We start from the raw sequence: 22,892 nt of genomic DNA, 5'->3' as shown, positions 1-22,892 counted from the left end.
TTGGTATTCTTTTTACATAATAAATGTATAACCATAGAATGGTCATTTGTATATAACATGGTCACAGGGCACTGACACAGAGGAAGACACCCCACTCTACCAGTTCCCAGGGTTTGATGATGCAACTTTTCCTAGACATATGGCTTCCGTATGACCACGGCACCAAGGGTAGGCACGTGACATCATGGGACCAAAAGTAGCCGGGGGAATTTTGTAAATTACCACTTCTCTTTTTCGGAGGTATAAAATATAGTATGTGCTACGCGTTATGTCACCATTTTTGGACTTAAAATGCTAATGAAGCCTAGATACAGGGACACTGGCAAAAATTAGTCAACAAGCCTTGTTTTTGAAGTAATACCACCCACTTCCTTCCCTTTCCTCCCCGTGTCATCTCTTCCAATACAAAGGATGCGCTGTTGCTTCATACGTGGTGAAAAGCCTCATTAGTTCTACGTTTTTTAGATTACGTTTATTTACTTACTTTGTGTGTGTGTGTGTGTGTGTGTGCACTTGCGTGCGTGCGCACACGCGCTACCGTGCACATTGTATGACAGGCACATGGGGGGGGCTGAGGACAATTTGTGGGAGTCGGTTATCTCCTACCACATGGGTCTCGGTGTTTGGACTCAGGCTGTCAGTCTGAGCTCTGTTGTCTGCTGCGCATCTCAGAAGCCCAGGAGATTTTAATCTAAGCTTAAGCACAAGGGTTCAGACTAGGAGAGGCACCAGGAAGAAAGAAGCTCGGGTGTGGCTTCCAGAAGGGAGAGTCATAGAAAATAGGACATGCCCGAGTGTGTGCAGCAGCTTCTCATGTGAGGGCGCCTGATCTCAAATCGTGACAGGTCACTAAACTCTCGTAAACTCCTGTGTGAACTATCAGTGTCTTGTGTCAGTGGGGCAACTCTCTGTGGGCTTTCAAATAGGCCGACTCTCTTACTCAAACAATCCACCACGGGGCTGGAGAGATGGTAGCTCAGCGGTTAGGGACATCTGTTGCTTTTGGAGAGGACCTAGGTTCGATTCCAACCACCACACGCGCTTACATCCCTAAATAAAGTTTCGGAGGCGGGAGTCGCTAAATGAGCAGACTAAAGTCTCCCGCCACAGTGATGCTTCTTCAGGTCGTCAGACAGTTTACACTCTGGTCCTCGTGAGTTCAAGCTGTGTACAATCACAAGGACAAACTGCACATGGCAAACACGTTTTTCCACAGAGGCATAGAAAGGATAGCTTAAACGTTTAATTGAACTTGGTGGTAATGACACCTGCCCTTAATGTAAGCACTCAGGAGGCAGAGGCAGGCAGGTCTCTGTGAGTTCCAAGGCCAGCCTGGTCTACAGTGTGAGTTGTAAGACAGTCAGGGCTACACAGAGAAACCCTGTCTCAAACAGAACAAATAAAAAATTCAATTGAATAGCATTAGCAAGCAATCAAAAATAATCTGAAGTAAGCTTGTTCCTGTTACATCTGGAAGAGGCACAAAAATACATCTCAAGAAAACTTCTATTTGGAAGACAGTGAAGTCATAAGCCTCTTGTTTTCTCTCAGGCACTCAGAATTCTCCTTGGACAACTCCAGTCTTGGACCATGTTCTGACACAATGCCTTCTTCTGGCCTCTACAGGCACCAGGCACAGATATGGTATACAAACATACACATAGGCACAACACCCATACACATAAAATATTTTTCAAAAAATTAAAAAAATATATAGTAATCCATCAAAAACTATGTAAATGGAGTTGGAGAGATCTTAGCCTTTAAGAGTACAAATTGGGAGGCAGAGGCAGGCTGGTCGACAGAGTGAGTTCCAGGACAGCTAGGGCTACACAGAGAAACCCTGTCTCGAAAAAACAAACAAACAAACAAACAAACAAAGAGTGCAGGGTGGTGGTGGCGCATGCCTTTAATCCCAGCACTTGGGAGGCAGAGGCAGGTGGATTTCTGAGTTCGAGGCCAGCCTGGACTACAGAGTGAGTTCCAGGACAGCCAGGGCTACACAGAGAAACCCTGTCTCGAAAAAACAAACAAACAAAACAAAACAAAACAAAAAGTGTACAAATTGCTCTTACAGACTACCCAAGTTCAGTCCCTAGCCCTCATGGTTGGTTCTCACAACCTAGCGATCTGACGCCCTCTCCTGGCCTCTATGGGCACCTGCACACACTCACATAAATAAACATACATATTCATAAATGAAAAGTAATGGACTGGAGACATGGCCTCAAGGGTTAAGAGGGCTTGCGATTCTTACTGAAGACCTGGGTTCAGTTCCCAGAACCCTCATGAGTTCCAGAGGATCTTATGCCCTCTTCTTGCATCAGTGGAGACCACACGCAGGTGAAATGCAAACTACACATGAACTACATTCAAATGCATAAAATAAAAATCAGTAAGTCTTGAAAAATTAAATTAAGGAAAGAAACCAAACAAATGGGGCTATGGGTGTTACTTGGTGACGTAGAGTATCAGGAGGTCCCGATTTCACCCCTAGCACAACACACACACACACACACACACACACACACACACGATGCAGAAGCAGGTCATAACATAGGAATACAATTTATGAAGCATAGACAGTGAAGTCCATTGAGGAGAAACACCTTATTTAAAAAAAAAGATTTATTTATTTTATGTATATGAGTACACTGTAGATGGTTGTGAGCCTTCATGTAGTTGTTAGGAATTGAATTTATTTATTTATTTTTTATTTTTTATTTTTTTTTGGATTTCGAGACAGGGTTTCTCTGTGTAACTCTGGCTGTCCTGGAACTCACTCTGTAGACCTGGCTGGCCTCGAATTAAAATTTATTTACTATATGTAAGTACACTGAGGGTGTCAGATCTTGTTAAGGATGGTTGTGAGCCACAATGTGGTTGCTGGGATTTGAACTCTGCACCTTTGGAAGAGCAGTCAGATGCTCTTACCCGCTGAGCCATCTCCCCAGCCCCTCGTCTGTGAGTTCTTAACTGTGGCAGTCCTGATGGGTCTCGAAGACTCTGCTTTGCTCCCCTCCTCCCATCCCTCTGGCTCTTACGTTCTTTCTATCTCCTCATCTATAACGGTTCCTGAGCCCTTTGAGTTAACGAAGAAACTAATGGGGCCTAAGAGATGTGCAAGTCTATCCATATAGATACAGATTAATACTGTGTCCATTTAGTAGAATAATATTCATAGGTTCTGTGATGGTTTGAACATGCTTGGCCCAGGACAGAGCACTATTAGGAGGTGTGGCCTTCTTGGAGTGGGTGTGGCCTTCTTGGGGTGGGTGTGGCCTTCTCGAAGGAGGTGTGGCCTTCTTGAAGGAGGTGTGGCCTCGTTGGAGGCAGTAGTCACTGTGGGGTTCTGATTTGAGATGCTCCTCCTAGCTGCCCGAGGGCAATTTGCTCTTGGCTTCCTTTGGATGCAGAAGTAGAATTCTCAGCTCTTCCAGCTCGCCATACCTGCCTGGAGGAGACTGCGGTGTTTCCTGCTATGATGATAATCGAGTGAACCTCTGCACCTGTAAGCCAGCCCCACTTAAGGGTTGTTTTCTTTTATGTGTTGCCTCAGTCATGGTGTCTGTTGACAGCAGTAAAACCCTACCTGAGACAGGTTCACTCCGGGTGTGTTCGTCAGTCGTGGGGTTCCTGGTCAGTATCACAGAACCAGGTATGTGTTTTCTCTCGCGGATCAGGCCTCAAATTTAAGAATAAGGTGATTGGTTGTTTGCCCCCATGACAATCGCGCCACTGTGGCACACATGGGACTCTCTTGACAGACAGGTTATTGGAGTAGCCCATGGTGTTCATAGCTGGGTAAAACTACTGATGACATCTCCTATATAACTCGAACCTTTATGGCACCTTTTAGTTCTACAGAAGGTCACCAGCCGGAAGGAAGCGTCCTATTTAGCACCAGCTTGATTTCTCCATGTCCTGTGGCCAGAGTGTATGGTGTCTTTAGCGATAGTGTTTTACCATCAAGCTCTGGTGGACAACCAACAATGGTGGTGATAGCCTGTGGTATTTTGGGGGGTAGGGGTCTCTGAACTATTTGGAGTTTTAAAAGAGTAAGTAAATTCTTTTTATTCTTGACAACAAAAGTAGAAAAAAACTGACCATTTATAAGGTGTGCCTTTATGTATTTATATATTGTTATTTAAGGCTTTAAAATATATTTTGTGTGTGTATATGTGTGTGTGTGTGTGTGTTTGTGCACGCTTGTGCATTTGTGAGCAATCACGCACACATGCGTGCATGCACACACACCAGAGGATAATGTGGAGGTCAGAGGACAATCTGCAGAGGTTGGTTCTTTCCTTCCAGCAATGTGGGTCCTGAGGACTGAACTCAGGGTCACAGGCTCACAGGGTCACAGGGTCACAGGGAAGGACACTTGGTCACTGAGCCACCCTGCTGACTCTTGGTTTCCTGAAATCGAGTCTCACTCTGCAGTCTCCGCTTGTCTGAAACTTGCTGTGTAGTTCTGGTTGGCCTTCAGTTCAGATCCTCCTGCCTCTGCCATCGGAATGCTAGGATTCCAGGTATGCACCATCATCCTCAGGTGGGTGCATTTAAAATTAATTATTATTTATTATTGTTGTAGCTCTATGAAACAAGAGGCTTTCTGCAGTTCACCTTCCTGAGAAGTTCCCAGTTCCAGTTTGAACAGATGCTGGTGTTCCAGAGCTGGCACCACGGGTTTTATGGTAGGTGAACTGCCCTGAGGCAGGCAGTGACAGGGTCTGGCTTAGGTTACAATATCCACAGGAAATAGCAGAGCCATGACTGTATAGGATCCACATGGGATCGCAAAAACAACCACATCTAGTCAAGTTATAATTAACACAGCAATAAAGCTCCTGGAACCGTGTGTCTGGGTTCTCAACCAAGACCTCTCTGGCAAACCTTCCATCCCACGAGAATTCTATCCTGCCCAGGGGAACCGGAGTGAAGATTGGGAACCAGCGCCTACTGGCTGGGCTTCAGGTTCAGCAAAGCCAGCAGCCTCATTTCCATTTGTGAAGTTCTAGTGCCACCCTGTGATTCCTTGTAGGGCTTGTGCGTTTGTAATCAAGTACACAACAGCACACTTGTGGTTTCCGCCTTATGCCTGGTGGGAATGCAATCACAGATACCTAAATATAGATTTTTAAAATGAAATTCATTGATATATTTAGGAGGAGGAGCACGTGTGGAGGGCAGAGGTCAGCTTGTAGGGGTGGTTGGTTCTCTCTTCCCAGACCTGGGGCGCCAACTCAGGTCATTAGACTTGTTGGTAAGTGTTTTTTTATCTGCTGAGCCTTCTCACCACGTGTGTCCATGCGTGTGTGTGTGTGTGTGTGTACATACACATATTTGAGGCAGGGACTCATGTAGTCCACACAAACCTCAAACATGATTTCCTGATCCTCCTGTCTCCACTGCCCAAGTGCTGGGATTACAGGCATGGACCAACATGCTCAGTTTCTGAATTCTGCAAGGCTGGGATTGAACTCAGGGATCTGCACAGACTAGCAAGTACCTTAGCAGCGGTGCCACATCCCAGCCAGGTCACCAATATTCAAGAAGTACAAATGTGAATAACGTGGCACTATGTTCACCTACGAGATTAAGATGGTTTTTAGAGAGGGGATTGCTCAGTATTGGGGACAATAGAGCAAAGACATTCCCACCTTTGCTAGCAAGCAAGGACATTAAGACCTTTTGAAATGCATATGTGTAGTTCAGTAATACGCAGTATAGGTGGGTAGCATCTAGTACATCTTGTTTCTGGGAATGTATCTTTAAAAAACGTAGTGTGCATGTGTGTGTATGTGTGTGTGTGTGTGTATGTAGGGTACAGGTGTGTTGGGGCACATGTGTGTCACAGCATGGATGTGGGGGTCAGAGGACAACTCATGTAAGCCCTAGGAATTAATTTCAGGTAACTCACGTTTTGTAACAAGCACCGGCCCTGGGAATGTATCCTATGGCAATGAATCTAAATATGGGAATTTGTAAAAAGAATATTAGTGAGAGCTGGAAGGAGACCTCTTACAGAGGGTCAGAGATAGACTCCTAGCACCCACATAAGGCAGCTTCCAACCGCTTGTAGTTCTGTCTTCAGGGGATCTGATGTTGTCTTCTGCTGAGACCCGTATTCACGCATGTCTGTGGGCACAGGCACACACGCACATATAATTAAATATAAATATTTTTGGAGGAAGCAGTTAAGTCAGGGTCTCAGTATATAGTGTTGGATGGCACAGAAGTCACAGAGACCTGCCTGCCTCTGCCACCTCAGTGTTGGGATTAAAGGACTGCACTATACCATGCCAGGCTAGCATTTAAAAAACAAGGCAGTTCCAGGACAGCCAGGGCTACACAGAGAAACCCTGTCTCGAAAAACCTAAAAAAAAAAAAAAAAAAAGCAAAGAAAAAAAAAAAAAAGCAGGAGTATTCTGCTAGCAGCCTTCAGATGAAGATACAGAACTCTTGGACTGGAGAGATGGCTCAGCGGGTGAGAGCACTGACTGCTCTTCTGAAGGTCCAGAGTTCAAATCCCAGCAACCACATGGTGGCTCACTACCACCCATAGTAAGATTTTCTGATGGGTCAGAAGAGAGCTACAGTGTACTATATATAATAATAAATCAATCTTTGGGCCTGAGCGAGCAGAGTTGACCGGACCGAGCAGAAGTCCTAAAAATTCAATTCCCAACAACCACATGAAGGCTCACAGCCATCTGTACAGCTATAGTGAACTCACATATGTAAGAAAATAAATAAATCTTAAAAAAAAAGATATAGAACTCTCAGCTCCTCCTGCACCATGCCTGCCTGGATGCTGCCATGTTCCCACCTTGATACTAGACTGAACCTTGGAACCTGTAAGCCAGCCCCAGTTAAATTTTATATAATCAGAACACTATTAGTGCAATCTAAATAGTCGGGCACAGTAGGGCCTGTGGGTAAATCCAGGTCTTGCAAGTACAGGTAAGAGGAACAGACGTTCACTATCATTTGTTACATAGCAAGCTGACGTCAGCTTACACCCATGAGACTGTATCTTGTCCTCCATCTAACTGTTGAGTGGACACTCAGTAGTGGAGGATATAGGGATACTGGGGTGTGTTACACGGAGGACAATATCCCACATCACTTTTCCTCCCAGCCCACAGAGGAGCTATGTTATCTTACATTATGGATATGAGAATGTACTCAGGACTCCTGAACAAGCCAGTCTTAGCTAATATGGCTATATATATAGTTGGAAGCAGCTGTGTAACCTGAGCGTGCCTGGCTCTCAAGCCTGCGGTCTCTTTACAGTACTAGCAACAGAACAGGCAGTGATCGAAAACAATACCTTGAACTGTGCCCAGCGGAGCATGCCTGTAACCCCAACCCTTGAGACTCTTACGGGTCATGCCTGGAAACCACAGGAAGGTCGTGACCTGCCTGAGTAACAGAAGAAGACCCTTCCTGTAAATAAGAAAGACTAAAATCTTGTATTTTTCAAAGGCTTATAGTGTGGTACGTTAGTGAATGCCTTTAATCCTGGTACTTAGGCAGAGGTAGGTGGCTCTCTGAGTTCGAAGGCTATCCTAGAGAAACTGTCTCCAAAACAAAACGATGGTTTATAGTAGGGGCTGGGGAGATGGCTCAGCAGTTAAGAGCTAAGTACAGATTTAATTCTCAGAAGCCACATGGCTCACAACCACTTTTGACTCCAGTTCCAAAGGATCCAATACTCTTCTCTGGCCTCCAAGGACATTTGCACCCACATGCGTGTGTATGCATACACACACACACACACACACACACACACACACACACACACACATGCTTAAACCATAAAAAATGCTTGGCTGCTATTTTTTCTCTGGTGAAATATACATAAACATATGATACGAAATATATGTATCTATATATAAAAACATGTATCTGTATCTTTTTTTTTTCAAGACAGGGTTTCTCTGTGTAGCCCTGGCTGTCCTGGAACTCACTCTGTAGACCAGGCTGGCCTCGAACTCAGAAATCCGCCTGCCTCTGCCTCCCGAGTGCTGGGATTAAAGGCGTGTGCCACCACACCCAGCTACATGAACATTCTTCACAGGAAGTTGATACTAACATTGAACAGGCAGAAACATTTCTCTCAGAGCAGCCAGATTCTCCTATAGCCTTCCAGACAACGTCACTCACAGATTTTCAGTTTTACTAACATGTGATGGAAGGTTGTATACAGTCAGATATTGTGTTGGGGTGCTTCTGCGGGTGCCTGGCCAATCACAGGCATCTTGCTTGGCTGCGGGGAGTATACTTTCATTGGGACTTTCCCTAGCAACGTTCATTGGTGTCTGTAAAGAAAACCAGGGCCACATAGCAAGATACCACCAATAAATGTGTAGTGGACCACGAGCTGAGGTCCTTGGCCAGCTGTATTTCTCTGGTTCTGTTTCATCTGTAGAGCTTATAGTTGGACTTAGAGGAAGAGCACAGAGTATGTATATCCTATTTCCCAGAACTCGAGTTCCACCTGACTTTTGTTTTTGAGGTAAATTTAGAGGGTAAAAAAATACAACCTGGAGACCAACTAGAAATTGATTCCAAATCCTGGAACATGGTAGATAGGAACTCTTATTACAGGGCTATGTTCTTGGAGGCATACACACACACACACACACACACACACACACATTTAAAGGATCCTTCTGCTTCTATCTCCCAGATATTTGGACTAAGGGCACGAGCTCCATGCTCAGCTAAAAACAATGTTCATCTTACTTTCTAGATAGTCTCATGTACCCTAGATCTCCTAACATAGTCAAAGATGACCCTGAACTTCTCTCCTATCCTGTGGCTCCTGGGGGTTAAACTCAGGTAATCGGGTTTGGTGGCAGCTGCCTTTATCTGCTTAGCAAACTCACCAGCTCTGTCCTAATGTTTTAAAAAGTAACTTTACCATGGGTATGGGAGGCAGGAAAACCATAAGGTTGAAGCCATATCAAGCTACATAGCCAGGTAACGTGTCTAAAGTCAAGTTAAAAAAAAAAGTCCATTTTTTAAAAATAACTTTATTGGCCAGGTTTGTTGGTGTACGCCTTTACTCCCAGCATTTCAGAGGCAGAGGCAAGCGGATCTTTGTGAGTATAAGGGCAACACTGTCTAAACATTGAGTTCCTGGCAACCTGGGCTACACAGTGACACTCTCACCAGCCCACTGTTATGTAACTCTTTAATGTTATTTTTCTATATACATTTTCAAATACTTGTAAGAAGTCTTTTATTTATCCTGAAAGTCATCACTATGTTGCTTTGAAACACAGACCTAAGAGTCCCCAAAGGGGACAGCCACTTCAGGAATGACTCTGGACACTGGTCCACATGTAAGTGGGCAGCAACCTGCATGCAAGCAGTTGCATCTTGAAAAGGATGACAGGCGCTGGAGACACCGTAGGGCCGGAATGGACAGGTGCCATTCTGTATCAGAGGCAGTCTCCTATTTCAGTAAGTTTCCCTGTGTCAGGAAGCTTGACCCCAACCTCTAGATAGCCAAGCATCTATGTGGACACCTTCCCAGGCAGTGGTACAGACCCTCATCTGGGAATGCTCAATCGCTGAGCCGTCTCTCCAGCCCATGCTTTTGCTCCTTTAAAGCCTTGTAGGCAATCCCTGGCATTCAACCCTTTTCCTGCCTAGCACATCGGTGCCTTCCATCTTTTTGTATGGATGTAATCAAAGACTAAAATTATATAAAATACTGAGAATAATCTTAAGGAGCTGGAGTTAATTTACTACCATGTGTGGTGAGAATTCTGGTTTCTTTAAAAGCCCAGTTATGTTGTGTGAATGTGTTTTTGTTTTAGTCCCAGGTGTGGGATGCGAGGGCTCCACAGCAGGTGATTATGACCTACCTCATGCACTAGCAGGGGCGTGATCTTTGCCAGCTGCAGATGGTTGCTGTTGTGGTTTGTCGAGGGATAATTCGCAAAGAGATGAATAGAAGTTGGAGAAACCATGGCAACATAGATTGGACTTGCCCCAAGGAACTCAGCTCCCCTAATCAGCAGGAAGTAGTCTAAAGAGGTCTTTGCCCCTCTCATCTTCCTACCTAGGGTTGGGGGTTGGGAGAGATCGGGGTGGAATGAAGGTTGGAAAGGAGAGTGAGAGGTATAAGAACATAATAAAAATAGCTCAATAGTGCCGACAAGCGCGTGTGCATGTTCCTGTGTATGTGTGTGCACAAAGACTTGTATGATGGCTTGACCTGCGGTGTCGTATTCAATTGTTCTCCATCTAAAGTTTTGGCACAGTATCCCTCCCTGAGCCTGGAGAATGCCATTTCCTAGAATGGCTGACTAGGAATCCTCAGGATCCTTCTATAATGAGCATAAACCACAGTGCTGGGCTTCTAATGTGGGTGCTGGGATCTGAATTCAGTCCCTTATGCTTGCACGGCAAGGACTTTACCAAGGGAGCCATCACCCCAAACCAAGTCGGATCTTTACACATGGAGGAAATAGGAAGTTAAACATAGGGTTATTTTTCAAGAGGGAAGGGGAGATTATTTTTATTTTAACTGTACTAGTGTTTTGCCTGCATGTGTATGTGTATATATATGAACCATGCACATGCGTGGTACCCAAGGAGCCAGAAGAGAACATCAGGATTGTAGGAACTGGATTTTAACGTTGTGAGCTCCCAGATGGGTGCTGGGACCTGAGCTAGGTTTTCTGGAAGCCTTTGGTGATGTCTCTCTGTCTCTCTTTTTTGGAATTATTTAATGTTTATGAGTACACTGTAGCTGTCTTCAGACACACCTGAAGAGGGCAGTAGATCCCATTACAGATGGTTGTGAGCCACCATGTGGTTGCTGGGAATTGAACTCAGGATCAGGTCAGTGCTCTTAACCACTGAGCCATCTCTACAGCCCTGCCTTCCGTGTTCTTAACTGCTGGAGATTCCTCTCTGGCCCCTGAAAATGAACTATGTTTACATTTTGTTTCTTTCATGTATAGTGCAAAAATCCCCTGGGACTACAAATTACATGAGGGGGCGGGCAGTGGTGGTATTCACTTTTAATCCCAGCACCTGGAGACCAAGGCAGGGACATGTCTGAGTTCAAGGCCAGCCTGGTCTACAGAGAAAGTTCCAGGACAGCCAGGGCTACACAGAGAATTCCATCTCAAACCAACCAACCAACTAAACAATCAAAAACCAAACCACCCCTGCACCCCTATCACCACCCAAAACTCCAAAACAAACCCCCTACAAATTACACAAGAAAACAACATCAAAATGTTTATTAATTCATCATGTGAGACACTCAGGTCAGTGAGGTCAATATTGAATGTCTTATTTATTCCTTGCAGGATAATGAAATAGAGATTGCACAATTTGAAAAGCAGCAATAAATAGGATTAATTAGCGGCAGACTCCAGACTTCCTCTTGGTTTGAAAACTTGTTTGTTTTACTACGATGCAGCAAGAAATGTCTAAATGGGGGAAAAACAGAAGTATAACTCATGAGTGTTGGCTCCATTGTCACCATCGTTACAGTTACATTGTGTGTGTATGCACGCACGCGGTGCGTGCATGGGAGCATGGGAGCAGGACAGCCTTGTGGACAGCTCTCCCCTTCCACCCGTGGGTCTTGGGGATCAAGCTCACACAATCAGGCCTGGCAGCAGCTGCTCCTCCCTGCTAAGCCTTCTTCCCAGCCCCACTTCAGTTTTTAAAACGAGGAATTGTTAGACAAGATACAGAGCACAAGGCTCAGCCACAGGGTTAGAACACATATACACAAGCGCCTCGAGTGTGACAGGCACAACTAGAGAGAAACAAACTTTATGGGTTACAAAGTTGTCTCAAGACTCTCCATTTTGTAAAGTCAATATAATACTGTGTTGTCACGGTTGTTAGCATGGGTGTCACTGATCTCCACCTGGTGGCACTACCCTTTGCTGGTACCCTTGGGAGGTGGTGCCATCTAGAGCTGGGCTGGGTTAGAGCTTGCTAAGGCTGTGCCTAGACAGGAGTTTCCTGCCCCTGACCAGCAGCCTGGTGACCTCAGTCACATTGTCTTGTCACAGGCTGAGGAGCCAGTAGCCCTGTAGGAAACAAGCCTTTGCTCCATAGTATTTGTCACTACAATGTCTAACCAACACAGTCACAGAACACAGCTGACTGCCATGAGCACAGCTCGTTCTTGATGGTCAGTAACTAAATACAGGGGCACTGCGGCATGCCAAGAGGCCCTGGGGTTCCAGTCACAGCTGGGCCATTAAGCAGCAAATGATTCAGGCAGGTCACTTAGCCTGTGGCCTTTAGTGACATCATGGTGGCTCTAATATCCTAGTACAATTGACTCACTGCTCATGCTTATGGGGGTGCTGGTATCAGCGAACCAAAGGGAGCACAGAAAACTATGTGCACAGGAGGCAGGGGCAAGTGGATCTCAGTGAGTTCCAGGCCTGCTTGGACCACATAGTGAGCTCATGACAACCAGAGCTACATGTAAGACCTGGTCTTACATGTAAAAAAATAAAAATAAAAAATAAAAAACAAAAACAAAAACGGGGCTGGAGAGATGGCTCAGTGGTTAAGAGCACTGACTACTCTTCCAGAGGTCCTGAGTTCAATTCCCAGGAACCACATGGTGGCTCACAACCATTTGTAATGGGATCTGATGTGTGTGTGTTGGTGGCTTACAACCATCTGTAATGGGATCTCTTCTGGTGTGTCTGTGAACACCTACAGTGTACTCATATACATACATAATAAACAAATGTATCTAAATGGTCTCAGGTGTGACCCGAGGCAGTTATCAGCTGGCTTACCTGCAAGATCTCACAGGGAGCTGCATCTACTGGCACAGGCTTCCCACAATGCTTTGAATACTCAGTTATCAATGCTGATGCTTCATCTACACTGTGGAACCACAAAGAACAAGGCAGGCGTGAGGAGACCCTGGCTGGAGCTTCCTGTGGGGATGACTGTTGACAGTGTAGACCGATGTCAAAGCATACAAGCAGTGTTGTTCTTCACACTGAGTCTAGTGTACAGTTCAACTGTAACTAAAAGTATCACTCACTCATAGAGGACAATGTACTCATGGGTCTGGGGATGAACAAACAGCTAGAATCGTGGTGTGTGGAGGAGACAGTGCAGCCCAGAGTGGCCACCCGGAGCACAGAGCCTCTGACTACATGTCCCCTTCCAGTGTCAGCTGGTACTCTTCCTCCTTCCCATATGCAGTCGTGGCTCCAGCCCAGGCAGCTCACTGTACCTTCTCTTGTGGGTGTAGAGTCAGCTAGCCAAGCTTAGCAGAGCCACGTGTTATGTAACTCTAGCAAGCAGTGCTCCAAGCAGCGTCTAAGGAGTCGAGTTGTAATTTAGGGTTCAGAGCGGGGCTAGGAGACACCTATTTTGAGGATCCAGGCAGCTTCTTTAATTACTGGATGACGGATTTGTGTTCCAAGCTGCAGGAGCCTGAGCTCCAGGGAATGTGTAGGAACACTACAGCTCAATAGGCGGCTGTGGCCACACAGCTTTATAATGGCTGTCTCTCTGCAGAATGAAGATACGTTTTAGGGAAGTGCTACAGTAAATTGATTATTAACTCACCTGAAGTCATTTGCCAAATAGTTTACCAAGTCAGTGACGTTGCCGGTATTTATCACGTGGCATTTCAACAACTGAAAATACTTTGTCTTTGCCAAAATCCCAAATTCCTTCTTATTTACAACATGATTCAGAACCAGACTTCTAACCTATAGAATGACAGTTACCATTATATTAAAAATGTGTTCAATTGTAAGCCTTTGGCCGAAACAGATTTCTGCCAGTCAGACACTGAATGACTGGAGTGCTGGGATTAGGCCACGGGGAGAAAGGGCGTGGCCTAGCAGCATACAAATAGAAACCGACTGTTGTTGTGCACCCAGGTTTTATTTTTAATGGGGACAAGGATTTAAGTACCGGTATTTATGGGTACAATTCTCCTGTGGGCACAACAGTAAACAAGACAGCCAGGGGACCCACCTGTCTTTTATATCTTCATGTGATGCTACGGACTGAATCCAGGTTCTTGAGTACGTTAGGGAGTGCTGTACCGCTAAGTCACATCCCCAGCCAGTACCTGACTATTAAAAAAACTAAGCTTTTAGCCGGGCGTGGTGGCGCACACCTTTAATCCCAGCACTTGGGAGGCAGAGGCAGGTGGATTTCTGAGTTCGAAGCCAGCCTGGTCTACAGAGTGAGTTCCAGAGCAGCCAGGGCTATACAGAGAAACCCTGTCTCGAAAAACAAAAAACAAACAAACAAACGAAAAACCCCAAGCTTTTAATTAAGAGTGAAAGACTATTATTTGTGGGGATAAGAATTACCTTCTGTGATCAGACAGAGCAAAAGTGAAGTGGAATTGTCCTTACCTGATGTGAAAACCCTGTTAGCTGGCCAGTGTTCATATGTTCTTCTAACTGCTGTAAAATGACTCGAGCATCACAGGAATTCAGAAAATTCTAGGAAAATAAAAATTAAAACCTACTTTAAAGAGCATTATAGTAATTATAATTAAAACCTACTTTAAGAGCGTTATAGTAATTGCTATGCTGTTAAGTCTGGGAGACTTTTAGAAATTCTTTTAAGATTTTTAAATTTGGGAGCTGGGCATGACCCACTTGGTAGAGTGTCTGCCCAGCACGCACTGAGCCCCATGTCCTGGCCTCAGACTTAAGAAGCTGGGCACAGTGGCGGGTACCTGCAGTCACAGCACTCACCTGGCTACACAGTGATCTTGAGGCCAGCCTGGTTCACCAGACATTGGTCTCAAGAAAGAAGGGTGGTTATGAGGGTGGGAGAGAGGAAGGACAGACCAAAGGAAGGAGAGTGGGGGTCCCTGGGGCTGTGTAACTCCCTTCGGGGTCATTTCCACACACACTAAAAGTTCATCAGTTCACCTAAAAATTTCAAAATTAAGATGGTTTCATTTCTAATATACATCTATTGACAAAAAATTGCCCAGATAAGGAGAAAAAATGTGCTTCTATATAACTTATGCAAAAGATGAAGCTGTTTGTCAGGCTTTCTCTGTGGTGACAACATGTATTTACATCCTGAAGCTGAGAAGTAGTGAGATGCATTTGCGTCATCAAAACAGTTCAAGACCAGTGGAGACAGCCTCGACAGCAAATGGGATGGGGAGACGGGCGGCCAATGGGAGCGTGCATGCTTGGCTATTCAGATCACTGCTGCCCCACCCACCTGGGGAGGCGAATAACTGGAGACATTTCTGAAGCCTTTGTCCTAAGAACTATTTTAAAAGTTCTGCCTCAAGCAGGGCAGTGGTGGTGCACTCCTTTACTCCTAGTGCTCAGGAGGCAGAGGCAGGCGGATCTGAGTTCTAGGCCAGCCTGGTATACCGTTGTTACCACGTGGCTGCAGGGAACTGAACCCTCTGAACCACTGGGCCATCTCTCCAGCCCCAGCCTGCTCTAGAGTGACAGGGCAGTCTGGGCTACAGAGAGAAACCGTGTCTCAAATAAAATAAATAAAAAAGAAGAAGAAAAACCAAACCAAACCAACTAAACCAAACTAAAACCAAATCAAACCAAACCAAAAATCCCTCCTTGGAGGCCTCCTCCCCTGGCTCAATCTGATTACCAACCTGGAACCTCGGAGCCCTTCCCCTCAGGTTTTAGCTAGAGGCCTGCAGCAGCCTGTGTTGCCACCCTATCCTGCCTCCAATGGGTCACGAGGCTACTCTGCCTCTTTCCTTTGTTAAAAATTCACTTTATATCCTGATCACAGCCCCCTCTCCCCTCTTTTCTTTTGGTGAGAAAAAGAAAGGTCTTGATACGCAACCATTGATCCACCAACCTCCACCTCTTGAATGTTGGGATTAAAGATGATAAAGCCGTGGCCACAGCCGGCTTGAGGACAGCAGCTGCTAAAACACTGTTTTTCTCAGGTCACTGTGCTCTGCCAAGAAAATCAGTTTCTCCCAGATAACAGAATAATGGCCGAACTGTTTTAAAGATATCCCTCAGATGTACTTCAATCGGTCTTGTTGCTTCCCTGTTAGCTCTCCTCACCCACACAGGGTGTCAGTGCTGCATGGGTTTGGTGAGAGAAAATGCCGTCTTCTGAGGGACATGCAGTGTGCCCTGGCAGCCTGAGAGGAACGATGAACGAACACAGACGATACCTTGATCTGCTGGTGCCTTTTTTCAGAGTGGGGCATGAGCGTCAGGCAGGTCAGAGCAAAAGCGGGAAGGTCTAACTGGACATACTGCTTGGCGACTTCCATCATGTCCAGGTCATCTGAAACTGGACATCTTTGAGACAGGGCAGGAATTAGTTAATGGCTCGGCAGATTTACTAGGCTACATTAGCCTTTCTCCATTTCCTCAGACGTTTCCCGTCCACTGCCAATTACTTTAAATGCCTATGTGCTGGTGCGTAGCACATTCATACTAATAAGGAAAGAGCCGTTGAGAGCATTCCACATAGAAAAGAAAGGAATCTTCTAGGACGCAGACTGCTGTCTGCCATGCAGACTATGCCTAGACACCTGCAGATGCATAAGATACATTCCCAGACACTCAAGCAGGGCATGGTGGTGCACTCCTTTAATCCCATACTCGGAGGAGGATCTGAGTTTGAGGACAGCTTGGTCTGTACAGCCAGTTCTAGGGCAGACAGAACTACACAGAGAAACCCTGTCTTGGGTGGTGCTGGGGCAATAAAAAACAACAAGCAAACTTTGTAGCTGCCCAGGGTCCACATGACAACGCTACAGGACTTAGCAAGAGGCACCCTAAACTTACACTTATATCAGGCGCCAATCTCAGAGGGCGGTGAACATCAGCTCCTGAGGAAACTTCTGAGAGAACTTTCCAGAACATGTGGAAAGTAAGCATTGCAAAAATAATAGGTGCATTTAGTGAAAGTAAATGGCAGCTTAACTTCCTTAAGGAAAGGCCTAACAGTCACCCCCTTTCTTATTTGGACGGACTCTATTCCAAGACTTCTTCCACTGGACACCCATAACTGTGGATTCTGCCCAAACCTACTTCCTTATGCATACACATTTGTAATAAGGTTTAACCTATAAATGAGGCACAGTAAAATACCAGTGATAGTAAACTAGAAGACTTACTTGGGACCCAAGGGCTGTGAGAGCCACCAAGTGATTCATGGGCAGGCTGCACAGTGTGTTTTGATGGGCAAAGATGGGAGGGCATGCGATTAACTCCTGCTACTCAGGAATGGCATAGAGGGCTGGAGAGATGGCTCAGCTGTTAGGAGCACTGGCCGTTCTTCCAGTGACGCTGAGTTCAATTCCCAGCAACCACATGGTGGCTCACAACCATCTGAAATGGGATCCAATGTCCTCTTCTGGTGTGTCTGAGGACGGTAGCAGTATACCCACATACATAAAATAAATACAATATTTAAAAAAAAAAAAAAGAATGGTATATAATTTGAGACTTTAGAACTATTTCTGGGGCTGGGAATGGAGCTCGGGTGGTCCAGCGCTGGCCTAGCATGCACAAAGCACTACTTAGAAGCGGGCATGATGGCACAAGCTTGTAATAACAGCCCCCGGGAACTGGAGGCAGGAGAATTAAAGGTAAGGAATTAAAAGAATTAAAGCACATAGGTTCTGAGTCCTGCTTGTGCTATGTGAGACCTTTTATTAAAACAAAATACAAAGGGGGCTGCAACCCTGTAGGTGCAACAACAATATGAACTTACCAGTACCCCCCGAGCTTGTGTCTCTAGCTGCATATGTAGCAGAAGATGGCCTAATCGGCCATCACTGGGAAGAGAGGCCCCTTGGTCTTGCAAACTTTATATGACCCAGCACAAGGGAAGGCCTGGGCCAAGTAGTGGGAGTGGGTGGGTAGGGGAGTAGGGGTGCGGGGGGGGGGGAGGTTAGGGAACTTTCAGGATAGCATTTGTAATGTAAATAAAGAAAATAATAATAAAAAAGAAAAGAAAATACATTAAAAAAAAATACAACCGAAAGTTTCTGAAGGGATGTGTGGTGGTGCACACCTGTAATCCCAGCTCTCCAGAGGTGGAGGCAGGAGGATTAAGAGTCTCAGCACACGGTAAGTTCTAGGCCAGCCAGGGCTATATAAGACTCTATGTTGAAACAAAACAGGAGAACATGAAAGATGGCGGTGGACAGGACATGACTGGAGCCTAGGAGGTAACCATGGATACACAACCACTGTGCTCAGAGATGCCCACTGGAAAGGAACTTCAGGAGAGCACACATCTACTTACTCGAGGATGGCGATGAGACTGTCACAGCAGTCTGCTAACTGACCAGGTCTTAAAGGACAGGAAGCTGAAGAGAAAAGGTAATAAACGCATGAGCACTCCAACATCAGAACGCCATGGTCAGCCAGGCATGGCCACGCCGCCTGTAATCCCGGCCCTTGGGAGGCTGAGGCTGTTAAAAGCTAGCCTGGGCTATAGTGCAGAACTGCGACTGTCGGTGTCAGGGCTGGACACTCGCTTACCGGAGAGCAGAGGAATCTGGATCACGTGCTGCCATGCTTTGCTGAAATAGGGCACCTGTGGAGACACGGGCACTGAAGAATCCACGTCTAGGACACTAGACACTCCATTTCACAGTCACAGGATGGGATGCTGGGACTGGAATCGCATGCCCGGACTGAGCATGATTCCTACACGCTGCTGTGTGACAACTATTTACACAGTGCACAGTGTTAGGTGTTATGAGTAATCTAGAGTTGACTTAAAATACGCTGGCCAGCTGGCTCACTGGGTGACGGTGGCCAAGCTGGATGCGCTGAGCTGAGTTTGGCCTGAGGGGCCTGTATGGTAGAAGCTGAGAACTGAGAAGCGACTCCCGTAAATTCCCTTCTGACTGCTACTCACACAATATGGCACAAATGTGTGTGCACACATGCGCGCGCATGTACGCGCGCGCACACACACACACTAATTAGGTAAAAATATAATAAAAATGGAAGTGGGTATGTTGCATTCAAACAGCATGCCTTTTCATATATGTGACTGGAGCAAAAATCGCAGCGTGGCGGACACTGGTGGTACACACCTATAATCCCAGCACTTGGGAGGCAGATGGAAGAGGATTTCTGAGTTCAAGGCCAGCCTGGTCTACAAAGTGAGTTCCAGAACAGTCAGGGCTACACAGAGAAACCCTGTCTCGAAAAACCAGAAAAAAAAAATACCATGGAGCACCTGAGGGGTGCTGGAATCCTAGGGTAGCCCTCACGGAAATCAATGGTCTGTTATTACAGGTGATAGAAGAAATGAAGAACGAAAGATACAACGTAGCATTAGGTTACAGGAGAGTGGCCAGACATGGAGCTCATTATGTGAGCCATCTGATGTGAAATGTTAATACAGACAACGCCATAGAAAGATGAGGAGTCGCTGGGGGCAAGAAGGAGGAGAAGATGGCTGCCAGATAGGGGGACCTTTTTCTTCTTCTGGCAGTTCTGGGGACTGGCCTCATGCATGCTACCCCAAGTCTCAGACCCAGCTCCGAGGTTTCTTTCTGAAGAGAGGAAAACAGTCTAACACTAGCTAATAGTGATGGCTGTTCAAGTCCTTAAACGTAGTAAAAGCCAGGTAATGATGAACCTTTGAAAAGGATGTTACCTTAGTAACCAATGAGACTGGACAGTCACCTAGCTGGTCCTGTCACATGGAAACAGCACCTTTAAAGCTAAAGCCATAACTCCATGGTTATGAATTCTGGCTGCTAAGCAGGGGACAAGAGCTCAGTGCCCATCCCCACGTCAGGCGGCTCACAGTGCCTGGAACTAGTTCCAGGGGATCTCAAACCCTTTTCTGGCCTGCTCAGGCATAGCACTCATGTGCACACACCCTGACACACATACACATAACTGAAGAAAAATAGCACTTTAAAACACTGCTTTAAGAACATAAAATGCACTTATGGTACCCCCCCCCCCATGTTTGTGTAATAGGAAAGCGAGTCTAGAAGGAGAAGTGAAGGAGAATTTGTTGTTACTTATTCTCGTGCTGGTCTAGTAAACTGAGAATAAATTACCTACTTCTTTTTGAAAACATGTATGTACATGTGCAAGAGAGTGTCAACCTGGCAGTGTTGTTTCTCTCCTTCTACCAAGTAGACCCAGGATTTGAACTCAAGTTGTGAGGCTTGGTGGCAAGCGCCTTTCCCACTGAGCCATCGCACTGGCCCCTAAATGATCTAGTTCTGTATGATGATTATGAGGTGCACAACTCATGAGACTGAGCACGATAAAACAGAGAAAGACCCTAACTTTCAAGATCAGTAAGGTCTGTGAGGGGGCAGTCCTACCAACACGTAAACAGAATCAATGGCACTGTGACAAATGCTACAGCAGTGTCAGGTGACTCACGCAGCCTGGGGAACTCAGAAAGCAGAGCCCTGACCAGGCAAAGCAACAGTTGAGGCTACCAGAACGCCACCCTACATCATCCATGTCACTAAGGAAGAAGCTGATGGCTCGACACAGGCACCCTTAGATGACCTAGCCCAGAGATTAAACTCGATGATGTGCACCTTAAAGGGAAATCCCGTACCTGCCATAACGAATGGATGCTAGAAATGCAGGATAACACCTTCCTCAGGTAAGGAATCTGTAAAAGGAAGGAAAATTCCAAAATGAAAGACTCCCAGAGTACTAAATGTCAATGTGCCAACACAAAGTATTAGCTTGTTTTAAAAACCATTTTTGAGATGGGGCCTCAGCCACAGCCCAGGCTGGCCTTAAATTCTTGGGCAGAGCTGGGATTGCAGGTGTTCAACACTTTTAACTTCTTTTTCTTTTTGAGTCAGGGTCTCATGTCGAACAGGATGGCTTTGAACTAGATGTGCAAATGAGCACCCCTCAAATCTGATTCTCTTGCCGCTACTCCTTGACTGCTGGGATTACTGACTCTGGACCCCACATTCAGTTTTTGTGATGCTGGGCTTCAAGATGCTAGTCAGGCAGCCACCCGAGCTACGTTCCTAGCCCCTCGAGGTCATTCTGAGTTTGACTTTCTCTAATAGTCTGACAGGAGCCCAAGAGCAGATGTTTGCATCAATATACATCGATAGCCGGTGTTAGCTAGGTTAGGATGTTGTGTATCGGGAAGACCCAGGCCTTACCATGTTGAAGCCCAGAAGCTTCTGCAAGAGCCCATTCCAAAGCTGCAGATCATAGATTTTGTATTCTAAGCAGAGCTCTGCCACCAGTCGTACTGCCTAAAAGCCAAAACACCAGATAAGAAAACAATAACATCACATTGCTTTGACACGTCAGTAAGTCAGTTCAACAAGCCTTTTAAAAAGGCAGGGTACCTTCATAAAACATATGGACAATAACCTATAAATGTCTAATGCCCCGTTTTCAGCTAATTAAATAATTAATAATAATAATAACCCCGCCTTCCTGCTGGCTTCATACCTATCCCAGTTCCAACTGCATCAGTGACCAGTCTCCCAAAGGCAGCTAAGCATGAGAGGACGAAACCTCTCCCTTTAGGGCGGGCCTTGGAAGGGTAAACGACACTGCCTTCTTGCTTGCAAGCACGACTAACCTGTGTGCTCTGAGAATGGTAAGGACCTTCCATATTGCCTTACCATTCCATATAGTGGGCTGCAAACCTACAGAAAGGTCTAGGGCATTGGACCTTCTGGGGGTAAGCGATCTCTGGGCATCTGGGGGGTTGGATGACTAGGTGACACATGTCATGTGTAAAGAGAGGAGTGCCATGGCCAGTGACAACATACCATAGGCTCGTGGCTGTGGTTTTTCCACAAGCCCTTAGTCATGCCTTCTTTGGGACTGTTGCAGAATAATTCGTATGTGATGGGAATATTCAACGTCTCGAATGATGCCAGGAAAGTTATACATTTCAGATAGGATCTGGAAAACAGAGGTCTTTGTAAGGATCGTTCTTGTGGCTCACATTTAAATCTAAAACCAAAACTACTGCAGCTCCGAGGGGCTAGCTCATTGTTCCATGTCCATTGAGGCCGCAGGTATCTTCAGAGGATGCAGCTTGGATAGAAATCCATTTGAACAAGAAAACGGTCAGCTTCTAAATGTTGCTAAGATGTTCTTACAGGCCTGTCTCACCTTTGCTTAAATATCAACAATCAAGATCATGGGCCTGCATTTACACAGTGACTGGTGAGCATCCACGTTAATCAGGGGCTCAAAAGTTATGGTTCAGATATAAGCAGATGAAATCTGTTTGCTTCCTTCTAAAACAATACATCAACCTCTACTTACTTCATTTCTTTAATGGGCTTTTTGAAGAGAGATTCTATTGTTTCCTTGTCAGCCAAATAGAGGAGACACTGAAGAGCTCGTGCTTTGTGGGTGAACGTTAGCTGGTGCATGCCCAGTGTCTGTAAAACAAGAGGCTTGGAGAGTCAAGCTGTACATTGCAGCCTTAGCCAGGCAACTGACTTCAACTTGGGTAATAAAACCATCCCTTCCTTGGTTATTTTTCCACTTTACTTGCGCTCAGTTATCTCTGCTGTTAACTAGCACAGAGCTGAGCTGCTCAACGCTAACTCGACCCCTGGAAGGAACTCCAGAGACCCCTTTGTTCTTTGCATTGCTGGTGCTAATGCAGTGGTGGCTAAGACTGTGGGCAGAACCAAGGCAGCGACCTCCAGCTGCTCCCAGCCACAGCCAGCACTGGAAACCAAAGAGGATTTCCCTTTGAAATACTTTTCATTAATTAAGCAATAAAGTTTAATTTTCTTTTCTTTTTTCTCTTTTTTTGGGGGGGTGGGGTAGGGAGTGGGTTCGGGACAGGGTTTCTCTGTGTAGCCCTGGCTGTCCTGGAACTCTGTAGACCAGGCTGGCCTCGAACTCAGAAATCCGCCTGCCTCTGCCTCCCAA

General features: G+C 45.9%; 1 protein-coding gene across 1 annotated transcript in view; it reads right to left on the bottom strand.

Moving 5' to 3' along the window:
• Positions 1-11,379: 11,379 nt before the first annotated feature.
• Kntc1 (kinetochore associated 1) overlaps positions 11,380-22,892 on the bottom strand; it is a 74,043-nt gene continuing 62,530 nt past the window's right edge. The window contains exons 55-65 of the mRNA XM_021222668.2: positions 22,272-22,390; positions 21,767-21,902; positions 21,143-21,238; positions 20,572-20,628; positions 18,507-18,561; positions 18,268-18,331; positions 16,178-16,307; positions 14,403-14,492; positions 13,597-13,742; positions 12,810-12,900; positions 11,380-11,465 (exon numbers count right to left, since the gene is read on the bottom strand). Coding sequence (XP_021078327.1) covers positions 11,445-11,465; positions 12,810-12,900; positions 13,597-13,742; positions 14,403-14,492; positions 16,178-16,307; positions 18,268-18,331; positions 18,507-18,561; positions 20,572-20,628; positions 21,143-21,238; positions 21,767-21,902; positions 22,272-22,390 — 1,005 coding nt within the window. The 3' untranslated portion in view covers positions 11,380-11,444. The remainder of the gene's footprint in view (positions 11,466-12,809; positions 12,901-13,596; positions 13,743-14,402; positions 14,493-16,177; positions 16,308-18,267; positions 18,332-18,506; positions 18,562-20,571; positions 20,629-21,142; positions 21,239-21,766; positions 21,903-22,271; positions 22,391-22,892) is intronic.

Source organism: Mus pahari, chromosome 23 (genome assembly GCF_900095145.1).
Source record: "Mus pahari chromosome 23, PAHARI_EIJ_v1.1, whole genome shotgun sequence".
NCBI lineage: Eukaryota > Metazoa > Chordata > Mammalia > Rodentia > Muridae > Mus > Mus pahari.
The sequence above is the reverse complement of the archived record's forward strand: the minus strand, read 5'-3'. Positions and strand labels throughout refer to the sequence as shown.